General features: G+C 48.6%; 1 protein-coding gene across 8 annotated transcripts in view; it reads left to right on the top strand.

The window, feature by feature from the left end:
* Positions 1 to 20,566, top strand: part of BICRAL (BICRA like chromatin remodeling complex associated protein) — a 2,181,199-nt gene extending 2,160,633 nt beyond the window's left edge. For all 8 annotated transcript variants that reach the window (XM_069608491.1, XM_069608492.1, XM_069608494.1 and 5 more), the window contains one exon: positions 18,208 to 20,566. In XM_069608491.1, the coding sequence (XP_069464592.1) occupies positions 18,208 to 18,989 (782 nt within the window). In that variant the 3' untranslated portion in view covers positions 18,990 to 20,566. The remainder of the gene's footprint in view (positions 1 to 18,207) is intronic.
* Positions 20,567 to 21,007: the final 441 nt, after the last annotated feature.

The raw sequence follows: 21,007 nt of genomic DNA, 5'->3' as shown, positions 1-21,007 counted from the left end.
TATTTATTATTTGGGTTTTTCCCTTGGGCTGCCGCCTTTTTTCCAGCTCTTTTCGTGAGGTGTTCAGCTACATTGTTAATTCTGATAGGGAGGCCTATGTGGTTGGTGTTGTCCCCTTTCTCTCATTCTTTCTTTTCATTGGTTTTTTTCCTAAGATATATACAATCTTTGGTTTTTTCTTTTCTCATTCATGTGTTCCTCGATGTCTGAGCCTGGTACAAAATCATGTATTTTGTTAACCGCAATACTTGCACTGCAGCTATATTTTGCACATAATCTTATATGCTGTCCATCAATCTGCACTATGCACCTTATCGCTCTTTAGTGCGAGCATTTGATAATAATGCTGACTATGCCCTGATGCATTCCTTTGCACATTACCATATATGCAAAGGGCGCAAAAGGATTGCCGGCACCGATGTCCTTAACGGTGCCCGGTATCCCTTTGCGTCCTACTCGGAATGAGGCCCTTGGACTGTTACCCCACTGTGGCTATATATTCTAAGATGTCTGCAGAGCTGCTCGCACTAAGTCCCTCATCTATCTGTCAGTAGCAGACATATCAGTAGGACTTATGTTTGTCCTTTATTACTGCAGTCTGCATTGCTACCCCACGAGTGAACAAGCGCAGAGTGGTGCACGAAACTCATCTTTTCTAGCAGGATGGTGTCCTGCCTCTGTTAAACCCTTGTCACTGACCTACTGCGTGACATTTTTTGTATTTATTTTAAAGCAATAAACAGCACGTTATTAAAATACGAGATGAGGTGTATTTTCTTTAGTACACTGATTACTATTTGTGGAGATCTACGTGTTTGCCTGGAGTGCGGTTTGTTTTCCTTTTCTTTTTGTGTATATATATATATTTCTGAGGCTTGTGGAATCGGCTTAAATCACATGCTGTGCATAGGCCGACTTCTAGTGGAAGCGGCGGAGTATTACAGTTTGTTTTTCGAAACTCAGAGAGGGGCGTCGAACTAGGGCATGCCAGTAATACTATCCCTAGTGTGACGTCCACTGTACCCATGATCCCTCACGCGTGTAGGACCCTCAGATTGTTTTTTCCGCCATACTTGTCGGAAGCATTATTGCGGAGTCCCCTCGGTTTTAGCCATTTATCATATAATTATCAAAAAATCCCTGTTCTCCAACCCTACGTCAAAGATCGCAGAAGATCGACGTCGGTACTTGAGACCAAGGAAGAACATCCGTCGGGACTACACGACAGACTTTGAGCCTTGGAAGGCCTCTGGCCTCGCCCCTGCCAAGTAGGGAGTGTGGGGGGTGGATATACATACACACTTGTTTCCTACATATACCCGCCCACTGCCAGATATTGACATATGGAGAGTACTACATTTGAATTACCCCCTGGGTAGATAAACATAATACCTGTAACCTGTGTCTTCCAAGCGACCACCCCGAGGCAAATTATAGAGCTTGTAAGCTCTTCAAAGCCAAGACACTTAAGGACCGCTCAACCAAGCGTTGGGCCCACTACGCCAGGCAACTCGAGGCCATGGACGCAGTGGGTTCCTTCAGCGATGGCAACAACGCTGCCGTATCGGACGGCGAGGGCACAGGGGTGTCGTCAAGCACCCAAGCGCAAGCCCCCGACCTCAGAGGACTGACCAGCGGGTCAGTTATGGGGACAACACCCGGCAGCAAGAGCGCTACCCAAACCTCTTCCACTAAACACACTCACCCCACCTGAGATTCGACACGGCAGAAGAAGACACAAAGAGAGCGGTCTGCAGAATCAGTGTCCTCTGGGCGTTCCAGGTCACGGTCGCCCCATGACACACAACAACCGTCTACGATTGCTAAGAGTGCCCCATTGCCTAAAGTCACAGAGGTATGGTCGTCAGAAGATGAATGCAACCTCTACCCCTCAGGCAGCATGTTCGAATGCTACTCCGGTAGTTCGTTCGACTTCTGCTTCTGAGATTCAACGCCCCTCTTCCAAGACTCCTGAATATCGTGATCCCTCCTCTGAATCTCTACGCCAAGCATCGAAAGATTCAGAAAATTCCAAGGGGTCAAGGAGAAACACAACCAGCCTTTAGAAAAGTCCAAGGCCCCTGACCCTGTCACTAGACTAAAAATTGTCCCTCCCACTCCTCAGGATATGGGCATGGATGAGGAACCACAGCAGGAAAGGGTTATTCCCAGTTCCAAGGAACGGAACTCGGAGGACATTGACAGAGTAATGAGGCGAATGTCTTTTTTGTAGATTTCTATGAAAAAGACCCAAATTACTTCCATAGTTATCAGAGTACTCCTGCTACCTCTGCCCCTTCGGGATCCAAAGACCCTCAACCTCCTACTAAGAGACTCCGTACTGAGACTCCCGTTCAGGGGCTGATTTCACACCTTTTCAGTGTTGAACCTTACCAACAGTATGGAGAGGATTCAGAAGTACAAATGCTAGACGACCAGGCCGGGGTCGATTACTATGGAGATGATGAGGACCAGGAAGAGGAGGAGGAAGACGAGGCGGAGGCCTATAGTCTTGACTCCCCTATTCCCAAGGACCCCCTGTGAATGACTCACCTATTGACAATCAGCCTTTGATTAACAAGGTTTTAGCCAAGGCGGCAGCCCATTTCCAAATTGACACTCAGGGTGCCCAGGAAAAGAGAGATTTTGCAGAGCAAATTCTAGGGGATAAAAGATCCATTGGTCAGGTTATTTCCATTCTAAAATCTATTCAACGCAGAATCGATCCTTCTCTGGTGACCCCTAATCTTACTCGGGCAGTTAACCCACGAGTAGAAAAATTATTCAGGGCCGCTCCGTCCAACCCACTGTACATAAGGGGTCAGATAAAACCCGACTCATTAGTGGTTACAACTACCAGGAAGAGAGCGGTAACACCATTAGCATCTTCAGAAGCTCCCCCGGACAAAGAGAGCAAGAGAATATACGCTCTAGGTAGGAAGGTGGCATCCACGTCGGCATACCAAGCATGCATTGCCAATACCACCACTCTGCTAGCAAGCTACAACTGTCACCAATGGGAACAAGTAGCTGCCCTCATTGCCTCCGCACAAGAACCTCCAAAGAGCCAGCTGGCCCAGATTGCGTAGGAAGGAAGATCAGTGTCCGGATGCATTCTCAAGGCTAACTTCGATGCAGCAGACAATGCAGGGAGGCTGATAGCAGAAAGCACAGTAATTAAACAACATGCTTGGCTAAGGCAGTCAGGGTTTAAACCCGAGACCCAAGCCACCCTCATAGACATGCCGGTAGAACGTAATTTCCTGTTTGGGAAAGCAGTGGAGGAAGCGTTGAAGACGGCTAAGGACAAATATGACACCTTAAAGTCCCTTGGCCAACTAACAAATAAGCCCACAAACCTGCGGGGAAATAACTATTTTTGTCGCTTTCGCAGCCAAAACTCCCAGAGAGGATCCAATTACTACCAGAACCAAGGAGCCTTGTGGGGCGGTAACCAACAAGCTACCCAAGGTTTCGCTAGAGGTCAAAAGAGGGGCCGCGGTAGGGGGAGAGGCAGCCCAGGTAGAGGCGCTACGCCTCCCAATAAACAACAGTGACATTCCGCTCCGGGTCCCTTCCCATGCATCCCCGGTAGGGGGGTGCATTTCCATCTTCACCCACGCATGAGAAGTGATCACTTTGGACAGATGGGTGCTGTCCACAGTGTCCGCGGGATACTGTATAGAATTACTGGAGTGCCCCGCGACCATCCTCTAAGACAGAAGATGCACTCCTTGGAGCACCAAAGAATCCTCCTCGTCATTCTTCTTGCAAAGGACGCGATAGAACTCGTCTCGGGCAACCAGGTAAACAAGGGTATTTATTCAACTTACTTCCTTGTGCCAAAAAAAGATCTAACGATGCGCCCAGTATTAGACTTACGCCCTGCAAACAAGTATGTCAAGCCACAAAAATTTCGCATGACTACACTCCAGGAAGTAATCCCCCTACTAAAAAGAGGAGATTACATGGCAACATTGGATATGAAAGATGCTTATTTTCATATTTCCATGTTCCCAGCGCACAGAAGATTCTTTAATTTCAAGGTAGATAGCCAGCACTACCAGTTCAAGGTGCTGCCCTTCGGAATAGCCTCGGCTCCAAGGGTATTCACCAAGGTACTGGCGGTGGTGGCGGCGCACATACGCAGGGAGGCAATTCCAGTGTACCCTTACCTGGACGACTGGCTCATCACAGTGGAAACCCCCCTAATTTGCAGATCCAAAATTCAAAGAACAATCGACCTCCTCTTCCAATTGGGCTTCTCAATCAACGAGAAAAATCAAGCCTGGTGCCAAGCACCTCCAAACAGTTCCTAGGAGTTGTCCTAGACACCAAAGAGGGGTTGGCCTTTCCATCAGAGGAAAGAATTCGGAATCTGTTACTGCAAATTCCTCAATATCAGTCCGGTCGCCAGATAAGGGTGCGCAAAGCGATGTGTTTACTAGGCATGATGGCATTGATTGATTGATATTTTATTTCTATCGCGCTCTTACACAAGTGTTTCAGAGCGCGACAAGGCAAGGGAGGGTAATAGGGGAGACCAAAACAGTGATCTTACTAGGCCCAGTGACATTGAGAACGCGCAGGTGCATGGGAGAGGGGGGAGGGAAAAAGTGCATGGAAGGGGGGAGAAGTGGAAAGTGCGAAACAGAGGAGAAAACAGATAAATAACAATAAATAAATAATAAAGGCAACAAACAGTGGTAATGCAGCCAGCAATTTGCAAGTGCTAGGTTTAAGGCAGCAGACACGGTAGGTCTGATAAGTGCTGGAAGAAAAACGGGGGGGCTCTATGGGTACAGAAACAGACCCCAGTGCATGGGGTGGCCTGGAGGCAGTGCGGGAGGGTGGCAGGGTGAGCAGGTACCTGGGCCCGAAGGACAGAGGGTGACCAGGTGCTCGGTGCCAAGAGAGAACAGATCAGCAGGGGAGAGGGGCAGCGAAGGCAGAAGAAAAGAGGAAGGTCTTGAGGTGCTTCCGGAACCGGAGATGGTTCTCCTCAAGTTTTAGAGTGTCAAGGAGGCTGTTTCAGAGGGAGGCCACAGCCGGAGACAGAGATCTACCCCCAGCTCGTTTCTTTGAAAAACGACTGACCCTGAGAGAGTTGGAGGTAGAGGAGCGAAGAGCTCGAGAGGGGATGTATTTGTGGAGGGATAGCTGAAGGTATTTTGGACCCAGGCCCCAGAAAGCCTTGTGGACAATGCAGAGGGTTTTGAATTTAATCCTTACATCCACTGGGAGCCAGTGGAGAGATTTCAATGCTGGAGAGATACGATCCCAGGGCTTGAGGCCAAAGACAAGTCTCACATTCCTGTTCTGGATTAGTTGCAGAGGGCGGAGAGTAGAGGCAGGTAGATTTAGAAAGAGGCTGTTACAATAGTCCAAGCTAGAGAGAACCAGAGCTTGGGATACGGATACCATGAGATTTTGGGGGAAGGAGAGGAACGGCTGAGTACCTCTGAGGAGGGGCAGTCGGAAATTTGACTTTTTAGAGACCTCAGAGATGTGGGCGGAGAAGGAAAGTGTGGAGTCAAAGAGGACCCTGAGGTTCTTAGACTCGCAGGTGGGGGTAGGATGAGGGCCAAGGGAGGCCGGCATCATGCATTTACCTGGTTCCCCACACGCATCTGCACATGCAACCCATGTAGGAATGGTTGGCAAAACAGTGGTCTCAGGCAAGTGGTCAGTGGGACGATCTAGTGGTCGTTTCGCCAACACTAGTACAGAGTGTTTGCTGGTGGACGAGAGAGAATCTTTCAAAGGGGAAACCCTTTTATGATCCAGAAATACAGGCCGTAGTCACAACAGACGCGTCCCTGTCAGGGTGGGGAGCGCACCTCCTTCACCACACAGCTCAGGGTCTCTGGTATCACACAGTGGCTCAGAATCACATCAACTTGCTAGAACTTCTGGCAGTCTTCAGAGCGCTTCGGGCGTTCGAACCCCACCTATTCAACCTGTCAGTGCAGATCCTAACAGACAGCACGACGGAAATGTTTTACATAAACAAACAAAGGGGCACTTGTTCGCCAAATCTGTCCATGCTTGCCCAGAAAATTTGGATATGGGCACTCAGACGAAACATTTACCTGTCGTCTCAACATGTTCCAGGGGATCTCAATTCACTAGCGGACCCTTTGAGCAGAGATCCCCTCCCAGAAGAACTCAAATGGTGTCTACACAAAGAAGTCATAGAAGATCTCTTCTCTCAGTGGGGTTTCCCCACTATAGACCTATAGACGCTTCGGGCGTTCGAACCCCACCTATTCAACCTGTCAGTGCAGATCCTAGCAGACAGCACGACGGAAATGTTTTACATAAACAAACAAAGGGGCACTTGTTCGCCAAATCTGTCCATGCTTGCCCAGAAAATTTGGATATGGGCATTCAGACGAAACATTTACCTGTCGTCTCAACATGTTCCAGGGGATCTCAATTCACTAGCGGACCCTTTGAGCAGAGATCCCCTCCCAGAAGAACTCAAATGGCGTCTACACAAAGAAGTCATAGAAGATCTCTTCTTCCTCACTATAGACCTATTCACTACAAGCGAAAACAGACAATGGGCCTCATTCCGAGTACGGCGCTAACCAATGGCGCTATTAACGCCTTGGTTGACGCTGTACCTGGACCGGCAGCGCCTTGGTGGATGGCGGAATTACCGCCCCATTCCAAGGTTGGCGGGGCGGTAATTCCCCAATCCCCATTTACCCTTCCCCATTCCCATTCTTGCCCCATAGGGCATAATGGGAGTGGGGAAGGCGTTAATTACGCCACCGTAAATTACGGTGGCGTAATTAACATCAAGGTCCCTTAGCGCCATGGTTTTTAACACCTGCTAAAAGCAGGTGTTAAAACCTCCATGGCGCAAAGGGAACTCGGAGTATGGCGGTAAGGGATTACCGCCACCGCTCTCGTTAGCGGTGGCCGCTATCCCTTACCGCCATACTCGGAATGAGGCCCAATGCCCAGAATTCGCATCCAGGTTCCCCCAGCCAGGCTCCAGGGGGAATGCGCTATGAATGAATTGGTCAGGGATGTTTGCCTACGCTTTTCCATCAACCCCTCTGATGAGGAAGTTGGTCAACAAGATACACAGGGAATCGATGACGCTCATCCTAGTTGCTCGTCTGTGGGCGAGACAACCATGGATTCCACACCTGCGCAAACTGGCGGTGTGCGACCTCATCAGACTCCCGTGCTGGTGCAACCTACTCTCACAGCACAAAGGACAAACAGTGCATCCTCAACCCAACTCGATGAATTTAGCAGCATGGCTCCTGAAGTCATAGAGTTTGGCCATCTCAATTTACCCCAGAGATGTATGGCTATCTTAAAAGAGTCAAGAAAACCTAACACAAGGCACTGTTATTTTTTTTTTTAATAACTTTTATTTTTGGACGGCAGAAGTACACAAGGCACACACAAGACAATAGGTGCATAGCAGTTACATCATGGAGCAGCACATCATAAAGGATACAGCAATCACAACATGGACAGCCGGGCGGTATCTGAGAGGGAGCATACCAATCCGAAAACAAAGGAACAAAGTAGGGGCTCACCCAGTGGGATCAGAGCCCGACGGGGCAGGGGACAAACCAGATTCGGGGGTGCCCTCGCCCTGGATGCTAAGGTAAGCGTTAAATTCAGCCCAAATGCTCCTGGGGCGAGACTGGGCGGGGAGCATAGACAAGTATTCTTCCTCGCAATTGCGTGACCAGGTGAGTAAGCGCAACCATTTCTGAAAGACCGGGGGAGCGGGGCTTTTCCAGCTCTGGAGTATACACTTTTTGGCAATCATACAGCCTATGTTTAGGAACTTATCTAGGCGTCTGGTTCCATCGGTTTTCCAGACCCCGAACAGAATCGACAAGGGGTCAGGATCAACCACAGTTTCAGTTATGTCAGAGAGTGTTTTCAAGATGCATTCCCAGAACCCAGATAGCTCCCTGCAGAACAGAAACATGTGCAGGTGATCAGCCTCCTCAGCTCCACAGCGAGGGCACCGGGCCGCGGCGGCGCGGGCGAACGCCGAAGTCCTGTGTGGAGTATAATAGAGCCTATTGAGGAGTTTGTACTGCATGGCGCGGTAGCGGAAATTGAAGGAGACTTTTTTCGTGTGTAAGCACATTGCGCCCCAGTCGCCATCAGACAACTCCAGGCCCAACTCATTCGCCCAACCGTCGCGCGCCCTAAGCGCTGGGATTGTGATGGACTCCTGAAGGATCCTATATAGTGAAGAGACGACACTGCGGGCACCGCCTGAGTTGGCAATGTATGCGATCGCCGGGTTATCCGGGGGCTCATCAGGAAATGAGGGCCATGCAGTACGGAACGCTGCCCGTAGCCTATAGTATTGGAGGGTCTCCAAGGCGGATCTGGTGAGGCCTTGCTTCCATGTTTGGGGGTCAATGAACTTGCCTTCTGGGTAGAAATCGGACAGTGCTTGATACCCCAGCGTTCCCCAGTGTTGGGCCAAGGCATTATCGTGTGTGGGTTCCAAGTCAGGCAGGCGCCACACCGGGAGCCATTTGTAGTAGGGGGCGGACCCGTCCGTCGGACATAGCAAGCGTTCCCATGCGTGGATGGTCGTAGCGACAGGGTCAATGGGTGAATCAGGTGTAATGGCGATGTAGTATAAGGGACATCATGTTGTGCCGGTGTCCGCTAGTCGCTCTAACTTGACATGTGGACGCGTTGGGGAGCCCGGGTACCAGTGGGTGGCATGTTGAGCCTGGGCCGCAGTCCAGTAGAGTAGCAGATTCAGGGCGGTGAGCCCCCCTTGTTTATAGGGGAGCGCCATGTCAGTCCACTTCTTACGCACTGCACCTGAGTGCCATAGGAACTGAGCGCATAGTGTATGCATTTTAGTGAAGTAGGCCTTCCCAGGCCACACGGGAACGTTGCTAAAAGTGTAAAGAAGCTTGGGGAGCAGGATCATTTTAATTAGGGAGAGACGACCAGCCATGGATAGTGGGAGCGATCGCCATCTTGACATCTTGGCCTCGGCGGTTTGCGCCGCGGTGGAGTAATTGTCGGCTAGCAGAGTAGATTTAGTCAAGGATATCTGCACCCCCAGGTATCTGACACCGAACGGGGACCAGCGAAGGGGGTACTCAGTGGTGGGTTGTTGGGTAGATTTCGTGAGCGAGAAGATATCTGACTTTGAGTAATTGATCGTGAAGCCAGAGTAGGTGCCGATGCGGGTGATGTCCCTCAGTATGGGGTCAATGTGGGTCGTGGGCTCTCTAATGTATAATAGCACGTCATCTGCATATAGAGATATGATTTCGGGGTCATCCTTCAACCGTATCCCCTTGCGGGCATGACGAGCACGGACATAATCCTCCATTGGCTCAATTGCGAGGGCAAAGAGGATCGGGGAGGAGGGGCTGCCCTGCCGGGTACCCCTGAAGAGTGTGAAGGGGTCGGATGTCAAGGAGTTAGCCCTGACCTGGGCCACAGGGGAGGCGTATAGTAGTTTAATGAACCCGATCATGTTTGGGCCAACTCCCATCGTCTCCAGCACCAGCCACGTGTAGTTCCAAGAGACCATGTCAAAGGCCTTCTGAGCATCCAGTGTGACCGCCACGGCCTGGGCATCTTGATTTATACGGGACATAACATTAAACAGTCTCCTTATATTATGAGAGGTGGACCTGCCGGGGACGAAGCCCGCTTGGTCCTCATGGACCAGATATGGCATAATGGGGAGAAAGCGGTTAGCTATGGTCTTAGCAATGATTTTCGTATCTAGGTTCATGAGGGAAAGGGGCCTGTAAGACCCACACTCGTCGTCTGGTTTGCCAGGCTTGAGTAGTACCGTGATGATAGCCTCACGCATGGACGGGGGGAGAATAGAGGAGCGGAGCGCTTCGACCCAGACCTCGAGTAACTTGGGAGCCAGTATGGCCACGTGTTCTTGATAAAACTCAGCCGTGAGGCCGTCAGGTCCCGGCGCCTTGCCTTTGGGCAGGTTCGAGATGGAGGTTACTATCTCATCCAGCGTTACCGGGGAGTCCAGCTGGTCGCGGGCAGCAGGGGAAATTTCAGTGGTGGGGATCTGAGCAAGCAGCTCGCGCATGTGTCGTTCGGAGTGTTCGGGAGGCTGGGAGTAGAGGGACCTGTAGAACTCAGTAAATATCTCCAAAATCTGTTGGTCAGCCCACTGTACGTTGCCAGATGCGTCTTTGATGGAGGTGATCTGAGCTCGGCCAAATTCCCCCCTCACCACTCCTGCCAACGTCTTCCCCGGTCTGTCACCCTCGCCATATTTCCTGGCAGCCTGTGGGCGGCTGAAGTACTGGACTTCGTTGGTAGCGAGCGCATTGTACGCCTGCAATTCCTCGCTGATTTTGAGAAGTAAGGCGGGATCGGCGCCAGTGGAGCATTGCTGCTCCAACTGTTTCAATTTAGCTTCAGAGCGACCAAGGCTGGCTCGGATAGCTTTCAGTACCCCGGCCTCCCGTGAGATGGACATCCCCCTGATGTATACCTTAAAGGCCTCCCACCGAACCGCGGCTGAGGTGTCTTGGAGAGAGTTGTGGTCAAAGAAGGATATAATGTCTGCGAGGATATCAGCCCTAAAGACAATGTCCCTGAGGGCCTCAGATTTGAAACGCCAAGTGCTCAGTGTCGGGGTGGGTATACCCAGCCTCACAGAAAGTGTGATTGGAGCGTGGTCAGACAGAGTGCGGGGGAGAATCCAGGACCCCTCCACCCCTCCCATGGTTTCACTGGACACTAAGAACAGGTCTATACGAGACAAACTGTCGTGGACAGATGAGTAATAAGTATACTCCCGGCACAGGGGGTGTATTGCCCTCCAGGCGTCGCAAACATTGAGCATCTGTATATGGCCACGCAACCTGCGTGCGGCACTGGTTAGGGCTCGAGAGGACGTGCCAGTCCTGTCCAGGACAGTGTCGAGAATAAGGTTTAGGTCACCCCCCCATATAATCTGGACTCCCACGTAGCCCAACAGTATGGCAGTTACCGCATCGAAGAACTCAGGAGAGTCAACGTTGGGGCAGTAAGTGTTAACAAGTAAGTATTCTCTATTCACCATCGTGCAGTGTAGTATGACATAGCGACCCTCAGGACATACGTAACTTTTGTGCAGGATGAATTTGATCGATTTATGGATCATTGTGAGGACTCCCCTGGATTGGGAGGAGTAGGAAGTAAAGAATCTAGTGGGACCCCACGACGGGGCCATGGTACCTGGAATGTGGGCATTGGAGTGTGTCTCTTGTAGGAGTAGTATCTTACAGCCATGTCTATTAGCAAAGGCCATGATCTTGCGGGCCTTGGTGTGATTGCTTAATCCGCGAATGTTCCAGGACAATATGACGGTAGACATGTCAGTGGCGGATCTCTAATCCCGGCATACCCGCATCAATGAACATCCCAGGTATAGCAGCAGTGCGCATTACCGGGGTTGAGGTCGGGAGTGCGCTTATGTTTTGCCAGTGTGCGTGCCGTGAGCCCTAGTATGCCGTGTTTTCCAAATACCCCATTCCCACCCACCACCCTCACCACTGACCCAACTTCAGCAGTGTGAACAACACCCACCCTCAACTGTGCAGAGCCGGGCCGGCCCCAACATGGCCCAGACTGCCCAAGAGCCCAACAGGGGCTAACCCACAACAAGGGCATATCCAAAAACAGTGCAATCGCAGTGGGGTGCGCCGTTGCCGTGCGGGAGCACGCTAGGAACCAGCTGGTTCCGTTACAAAACGAACATTGTTAGCGGACAAAACATGAATATCCCAGTCTCACCCAATGGAGCGCAGGGAGCAACACACACATCACGGGGATCCAGCAACCCAGCCCAGGCGGAGCCATGAGAAGAAACATGCCCTAGTGCTCGTGAATAGAGGGCAACGGTTGCAACCAGACCAAGGGAGCTGTGCATGTCAGAGAGCAGCAGGAGTAAGTGTGGGAGAATAACTTGGACGGGATGACAGTTGCTCCTCAAAGAGCAATAATTAAGCCCACGTAGGAAAGCATTGTATACAAGTGAATGCAGAGGTGTGATCACTCATGGATATGAACAGAGAGTGGCAGGACTCGATCCACATATAAGCATAGTATCAAGGCATCACAAAGCAATCATAGAATTCAGTCATTATTCATATTGTCATCAGCCGGAGGGTGGAGAGGAACATGTGCCTCGATGAATTTAACCGCCTCAGATGGCACTGTAAAAAAGTATAGTTTGTCGTTGAACGTAAACTTCAAGCGTGCAGGGAAGAGTATGGCATAGGGGATGTTCCTTTCCCTGAGGAGTTTCTTCACTCCAAGGAACTGGCGACGTTCCTGCTGAACTCCGGTGGAAAAGTCGGGGAAAATCCTGATCATCTGCGAGTCCAATCGTAACTCGCCTTTTTCCCGTGCGAGGCGGAGAATTAGGTCGCGGTCTTTGAAGCTCAGAACCTTGGCAATGATGGGTCTCGGAAAGTCACCGGGTTTAGGCCGGGGTGACAGCGCCCTATGGGCCCTCTCGATGGTAAAGAAGGGAGACATGTCTGGGTTACCCAGTAGTTCCTTCAAGAGATCCTCGACCGCCAATTCCAGTCGACCCTTCAGCGCATTTTCAGGGACACCAACGATGCGTATATTGTTTCTGCGCGACCTAGATTCGAGGTCATCACATTTGGCTTTAACCGCCTTCATATCCGAAACCAGAGTGGACACCGTGCCCTGGAGTGTAGATACATTATCTTCATTGGTTCCAATCCTGTTTTCGGTCTCCGTGATTCGAACCCCCTGCTGATCCAGTTTGGCTCTGAGTGAGGCTACATTGGCATTAATGTCATCAAGCTTTTCATGGAAAGCTGCAAAGTTTCTAGCCATGGATTCCATTATCGCTGTGAGGTCAGTGGTGGGTGCCTCGGCGCATGGCGGGTCGTCAGCTGGGTCGCTTGGTGCGTGGGCCGAGTCGGGCCTCGGGCGGCTTTAGCGAATTTGTCCATGGCCCCTGTTTTATTGTTATTCCTCGATCTGTTAGACATCGTGAATAATGTGGCAGGGCCCTGAGTGGCCAGAGTGAAGACTCGAGTGAGGAGATGTAGGAGAGGTTCAAGGCAAATGACAGTGGTCCAGCCCGCCGATTCAAACAAATCCTGACAGAGGCGGCAGGGGCTGTGGCATCAGGGAAGTATAGAGTAGCAGCAGGGAGAGCGCGATCCAACCGCCTTAGAGGGTGATGATGGTGTCCAGAACAGAGCCCGAGTGAGCACCACAGAGAGTACCAACCGCAGGAGTGTGGGCCTTAGTGCTTAAGCGGGTATTGCATAGGGCCGTGAAGGTGATGACCAGCAAGGAAGCTATGCTGTGCCAAAGTGTGGGCCTCAGTATTAATCCGGGGGCCGTTGTGCCCGGAGGAAGGCGGCAGCGGGCCGATCCGGGTCCGCCGGGATGCAGGGACATGGGCCCAGAGACCAACCAAGGTGGCGCAGGAGCTAGCCGGGGCCGCGCGGCGCGGGGACAGAGGCCCAGGTCGAGAATGGCCTGTAGCGGATACGGGGGCAATATGGCTCCGGCGTGCAGCAGCCCCAGCAGCTCCTCACCTGGTATGCAGCCCGCAAGTGTCCAGTCAGGGAGTAGGTGCAGCTCCTCAGGTCCTCGGGTGCCGCCGGAGGTAGATCCGGACACGGCAGCAGCGCAGAGCGGAGGCCGTGGGCCGCAACCAGGCCGCAAATGTCAGATCAGCGGGGCCCCAGTCGAGCGCCGCAGCCAAGCCCGGCGGCGGGCGCAGCTTCTCCAGGAGGGGCGTACCGCCCAAGTGTCGAGCAGCGCGGAGGAGGGACGGCCCAGGGCCCCCCAGCACCGGGGCCCTCCGGCCGGGCAGACCGGGCTCAGCGAGGCCCGAGGGCCCCGGCCCCAGAACGGGGAGAAAGTCCAGGATGGCCGGCGCAAGGCACGGCCCAGGCCGCGGGCGCCAGTCCAGCGAAGGGTGCGACCCAGTCCGCGGCGCCCCCGGCGCAGACCGCAGGGCACCGCGATGTGCGTCTCAGCAGGCGGGCCAGTGGAGGGATGCGGCAGGGGAGGACGTAGTGTGGTGGCGGGAGCCGGGAAAGGAAGGCTTCGAGGATCCCGCAAAGTAGATCTCCGGCTCCCAAGGTCCGATCCGAGCCAGGATCGCAGCAACACGTAGCCACAGTTATAGGGATGCCAGTGGGTCGGTCGGGTAGGCGCAGAGCTGCTTTAGCCCACAGATGTCCTCGGATGAAGAACGGCTGTGCACGGAGCTCAAGAGCTAGGCAGCCATCTTGACGGCTGCTCAACAGCGCCCCAAGGCACTGTTATTTTGATAAATGGAAAAGGTGTGTTATTTGGTGCCAGAATAAGTAAATCAACCCAATTGATTGCACTCCTTCCAATATTGTCACCTACATGCTCCACCTTCTGGACGCAGGCTTGATATTTAATTCACTCAAGGTAACCTGGCGGCGCTGTCAGCCTACACCACCTCCCAGAACAAGGTGTCATGGTGGAAAGTGCCAGTTGTGAAAGCCTTTATGGAAGGGGTGAAGAGACCCCACCCTCCAATTTCTAACCCTCCACCAGGGTGGGACCTTAATGTGGTGCTTGCTAAACTCATGGCCTCCCCCTTTGAACCCATGCATAAAGCTAGTCTTAAACACCTGACTTATAAAACTGCCTTCTTAGTAGCCATTACATCCATAAGAAGGGTCAGTGAATTTCAAGCTCTGTCAGTGCAGGATCTTTCTTTACTGTCCATAAGGATAAACTGGTTCTACGAACTCACCCTAGGTTCTCACCTAAGTTTATTTCTAAATTCCATGTTAACCAGTCCATTGACCTACCTGCCTTTTTCCAAGAACCCAAAAGCTCTGCTGAGGTGAAACAACACACGCTAGATGTGAGAAGAGCGGTCCTCTACTACGTAGACAATACCAGACCGCTAAGAAAGACAGATCAACTGTTCGTCTCTGTAGCTACAGGCAGAGAAGGAGATTGTATCTCTAAAGGTGCCATCTCTAAATGGATAGTCAAATGTATCCAGCTGTGTTACTCCCTTTCAGAAAAGACACTGCCTTTTACGCCAAGGGCCCACTCTACAAGAGGTACTGGGGCCACTCTGGCTTTCATTGCAAATGTACCCCTTGACACCATTCGCAAAGCAGCTACATGGAACTCTCAAGCGGTTCTAAGACATTTGTTCACTCATTACCCTTCTCACATCCCACCTCCTTCTTCTAACACTGCTCGCGAATCTATGCACAGCATGTGATCTAAGCAGATTCCACAGGCCTCATAATGGATACATTACTCACCGCAATCGTATTTCTGATGGTTGTATCTGCTTAGATTCACATGCACCCACCCTTCCTCCCCTTTGAGAGAAGGCGCATGGATGCTTGTAGTCTTATCTATCTATCTGCTTGGATACTCTGTACTCACGCTATTCCTCATGCTACCTCATGTCAGAAAAAATACAATCTGAGGGTCCTACATGCGTGAGGGTTCATGGGTACAGTAGACGTCACACTAGGGATAGTAATACTGGCACGCCCTAGTTCGACGCCCCTTTTCGAGTTTCGAAAAACAAACTGTAATACGCCACAGCTTCCACTAGATGTCGGCCTATGCACAGCATGTGAATCTAAGCAGATACAAGCATCAGAAATATGATTACGGTGAGTAATGCATCCATATATATGTATATTATGTTTATTAGTGTTTTTCAATTTTTCTGAACGTTTCATTATAAAGAGAAAAACATCTGGGGCCAGAGTTAATCAGAATGCAATTAGGATAATCATGCAATCATTTGATATGCCATGAACTGTTAATAGTGAAGTGCCAAATCTACAATAGCTTTAGCAATGTCTAATCAATCAGTACCTGCCCTTTCTCCCTCAGCTTTTATTTCTTCCCCACAAGTGTTCTCTTTGTCCCAACTGCTGTCCTAGAATTTGTTGAATGACCATGGTCATCCTCTTTTTTTTACACAAATCTCTCATACAGCAAGCATCTCTTCACTCCTTGTCTAAATCTAGACAGTGTGTGTACTGTAATCACTTCTGATAAATCTGCTAAATCTTCTCGTTTAGTTACCAGAAAACACCTTGTGGGGAACAGTGTTTTGCTTCCAGGGGTAATTGCATCCCTCCATATAATCCCAGCAAAATACATTTAGGAGACACATTCATATTAAGATTTTTTGAATTATTTATTTTCAAGTATACAGAATATATATACAAGATAAATCAAACCACGTTAATTGAAATAGAACATCAGTACAGTTTCATCCAGTCCCGTCCAGGTCCATATTCACAATAGGCTGAGTCTAGTAGAACAATAAAAACTTCCCCCAGATCTTCTCAAAAAGCATGATTTTCCTTTCTCTTCTAAATATAGATCTCTCCACCTCCGCCAGCTTATGCATTTCCATAACCTAAACATCCATTTTCAGTGGCATGGCAGATTTCGAGGTAGTTAAAATGAATCTTCCCCACCATCGCACCTCTGAATAACCACTTCTTCTGACATATAGTTAGCTCCTCTAGTAACTCATCACTCCCCATCACCAAAGTCATGAAATCAAAATCAATTTTCTCTGCTAGTACCTTCTCGCAGACTACACCAAATTCCATCCAAAAACTTCTCACCTTCATGCATTCCCACAGCATATGCTCTAGAGTCCCACACGCCCAACAATCATTCTTGTCAGCAAGTCTTCTTTTCCAAAATTGCTCTGGAGTCCAATAAAGCCTGTTTAAGATTTTGATCTGACGGGATCTTTCACTATGCCCCAAGGAGCAAAGTCTCACATTCTGACACATTTTCGACCACAGCTCGCTCGTGATTTCACATCCAATTTGCGGACTCATTCTTCCATCAGGGAATCATTTCCCTTGTATTCTGCAACAATCAGATGGTAAACCTTGCTGGCCAAATCCTCCCTCCCCCAGCTTTGGTTTAATTCATATTAAGTGTCCTTCTTTAAAAATATTTACATTGTTGTTTATCGTCTGTGATTAGTAATGTTTTAAATGTGTATACATTTTTCTAACCATTTTACGGTAGTGCTGTTCAATCTGTATTGATGCAAGTGCTTGGAAACAATATCCTTTGCAAGTTACATTTGCTACACATGCATAACTGGCTAACTTATAATTAAGGCTCCCAGATTTATGGTATTTATTTTTCTGGCATTTCCGTCTGTATTTATCAATATTGATTTTTTGGCCTTTTTTCTGTATTTATCCACCTTCATTTTTTTCATATAAAAAGGTAGTTCACAACCAGTATTTTTCTGCATTTATTCTAATAAGAACATGCAGTCATTAAAGCACACATGCAGCCAAATAGGAAAGAAATGCTAGCTCCATTTTGTCCATAACAACAAACGGTGGCTCCTGTGACTTATGCTGCCTCTCTCCTCTCTCATCTCATTCTACACTCCCTCCCGCTCTCTCCGATCTGCAGACCTCTTCCTTCTCTTTGTTCCCCCGTCCCCATGCGCCTCCTCTCGTTTTCACTCCTTTCAGCTCCTTGCCCCCCTCCACTGGAACTCCCTTCCTCTCTCTATCCGTTCCATCCCCACCTATACCTCCTTTCGTGTCTCCTTAAAATCTCTCCTTCTCCACTCCCCTCCCTGATACTCTCATTCCCTCCTCCTCCTTCCCCGGTCCCCCCTTTATCCACCTCTTCTTACCTCTCATCTCCCTGCTTCGTTTCCTTTTAAGTCCCCTTTCCTCCTCTCTCGCCTTCAGCTTATTCCAATTCCTGTTCCCCACTTCCTTCCCCTCTCCACCCCCTCTTCCCTCATTTATCTTCACTGGCAAATGGTTCTAATTGCTGTATTACTGGTTTGACTCATATTTGTAATTGCTTCTACTGTTATTGTATTCTTGTTGTTATAATGTAAAGCGTTTTGGCGTAAAACGCTATATAAACACAATAAACATAAACATAAGATATATGCTGTCAGCAATTTCAAGAAATTTAATGCTATTAACTTTCACACTCTTCATGCTGCCTACCTGCAATGAGATTGGCCTGCAATGTATGAGTGACATCATAGAGAACAGTCAGAAAGACTGTTTTCCCATATATAAATTTAAGACAGCATTCAGATTGTTTTCCATCTCTATTTACTTATAATGCATTTTTAATTGTCATGTATCTCTAACTCTTATATATATATATATGGTTTTACTTTTCCAGACAGTTATCATGCTGACTTTTGCTGCGCCTCCAGATTTCTTCAAAAACCTGATAAGGAAATAGAATCCAGTGACCAACATCATGCCTCAAGGATAACTTCAAGTTCTCTTAGTTGGACACCTCAGTTACAGAAGGAAGACTCAGATGCCTCTAGTAGCATAGAACTCACGAACCATGACGCACGTCGCTTAGTGCCTAATAACATTGCATTGTTGAATAAAACAAAAAAAATCCAGGCCAAGTATGAAAAGTTTTGGAAAGGTTCTAAGTCTGATAAATTAAGCTGTTCTCTTGGAATTCAGAACCTCAATGCACCTGGAGAAGGGAGTGGTCATAGTAAACTTTCAGATTGCAGTCCCTGTTCTCCAGAATCCAAAACCGTATCAAGAAGGCTTAAAAAGCTAGAGGAAGACACGCATAGTCCATTATGTGGTCCGGTGGAAATCAACACTGAGTTAAAATGTATGCACTCCCTTCACTCAGACATTTCAAGTGAAGATTTACTGGCGAGAACCGTGACAAGTACCAAGGAGACACAAAAAGACATGTTGCTTAATAGGAGTTTAGAAAAAACATTTAAGAATATGTTGGGAGTGAAAAAAAATGGGAGACATTCACAAGTTGAAATCGGTTGTAGCTCTACGGATTTAGAATGTTCACACCTTTTAACTCTCGCCTCACATGAACATTACCAGGCAAAACTGATTCCAGATCACAGTCAAGATGTTGCAGAAACTGACTCTGTTTTAGAAGCAGCTGTAAATAGTATTTTAGAGTGTTAATATCTATAACACATGTAAAATAGAGACTTTTCACAGTGACAGCAAATTTGAAGAATATCAAAACTGCAGACCACAATTTTTTTCTGAATGAAACTTTGTGAACTACGATGTATTTTTCGCAAGCAATATTCCTTGTGGATGAAGCAAGCTATTCAGTGAATTGAAAATTTGCCAAGATGCAGTCTGTTAGGACCCACTTGTTTCAAGACATTGGGCCTCATTACAACGTTGCCGGTCTGGAAACAACGGTGCCGGCAAGCTTACCGGCATCGTTGTTTCCAGACCGGCAAAGTACAAGTCTGCCTGCCGGAGTCGCTGTGCCCAACAGGTCCGACCCTGCCGGGCAAGGCGGCCACGGTAGGCAGACTTTCACGGAAGCACCGGCACTGTTAGCAGTCGTGCCGGTGCTTCCATGATCCCCATTCCCATAGAGTCTCATAGGACTGTATGGGAATGGGGATTTACATTTTACTGGCGCCGCTGAGGTTGGAATCCCCCGGTGTTACCGGGAAGTCAGGCGCTGGTAAATCATTTCGAGTCTGGCAGCAACCCACCGGTAACACCGGCAGGGTTAACGCGGGACTCGGAATGAGGCCCATTTACTTTGACATACTGACAATCACGAGTCAAATAAAAAGGGCACATTTGCTGAAGAAAATCATAGTCTCAAAGGAGTGCATTTTATCTGAGAAAATGTCAACGTTTAATTTTTAAGTGGTACAGCTAGAATTTTGTGTATGAAATGTGTTTCCAGTTCTTCGAAATGTCTGTTTATAAAAAGAGAACGTGCATAGGGACCAATAACGATTGTGCTATTTCTGCTTATGGGACAACTACCGTAGAATATCCAGTGGCAAGGGGCACATTTCAAGATGGGAAGTTTTGTCTAATCTTACATTTTCTTGTTCCTAATTGGGGGAGTCTAGAAAGAAGGCACCATGTGCGCATCTTCACACATGTACAAACACACTTCTTTTCTTACGTCATCTAGTGGCATTCTCTTCTATCCAAGTCTTGCAACTTATAGTATAGCGGCCAGAAGTTAATTAGGTATGTACCCATTGTATAATGAATAGCATTTGCACCAGTACCAACTAATTCCAAATAAAAACAAATAGTGATTTCTGCTGTTTGTTATGCTCGAACCATGCACCTGTTGATGGGAAGGACCCTACATGTCTTTCTTGACATGTAAATCTGATGCCCTGTGTGGTACACCAGGAAGTTTGAGGAATGTTATTGAGATGGCAAGATGTAATCCTATGGGGAAAATCCCTTTAGTTATGTTGTCAGAAATGTATGGAAATTAATCATTTATGAGTTCTGATGCCATTAACTCGGAAAGGGTGTGTTTTCATTTTTCCTAAAAATGTCATTGGGTCACATGATGTCAAGGAATATTTCATACATTTTTTAAAATGTTGTATTTAGGCATTATGTATATAGGTTCACAAGTGCCAAATGCATAAGTGAATGATTAAGTCATGCGTATGATTCATTGTAAGATAAAGTATATATATCCTTGAAATTATGTTTACAATACATGAACCTCACAGAATGTGATACAGTTCAAGGTCTGTTTTGGGGCACCACGTGTTCGATTTCTCGGCTAAGCTGCTTGTCCCCAGTGACCTTGGTCTTTCAGAGTTTTCTTCAGTCCTCATTGTCACAAATTAATATAGTTAGCGCTTATACAGGTGCTATCTGTTGTATTATAAATATTATTGATTATTATATACAGACATAGCCTGGAGTTAATAGAGGAGTGTTCATCCACAGATGAGCAGTATCCACTGCGATATTAGCACATCAGTAATCCCACATTCAGTTATGTGGCATTTCACCATGAAGTCCTATGGGATTTTAAAATAGAGAACAACTGAAGAGTCTGTATGACTCTGAATCATGCAGGCCCTTCCCACCACTGCATTCTTACCCCTTGTGGTCATAATACATTAGTTTTGCTGTATTACAACAAAGTACAGAGAGTTGGCAACTATAATTTACTACAGTCCATG

Source organism: Ambystoma mexicanum, chromosome 4q, assembly GCF_040938575.1.
Source record: "Ambystoma mexicanum isolate Mex_15411 chromosome 4q, UKY_AmexF1_1, whole genome shotgun sequence".
Taxonomy (NCBI): domain Eukaryota; kingdom Metazoa; phylum Chordata; class Amphibia; order Caudata; family Ambystomatidae; genus Ambystoma; species Ambystoma mexicanum.
This window is presented reverse-complemented; position numbering and strand designations above follow the sequence as displayed.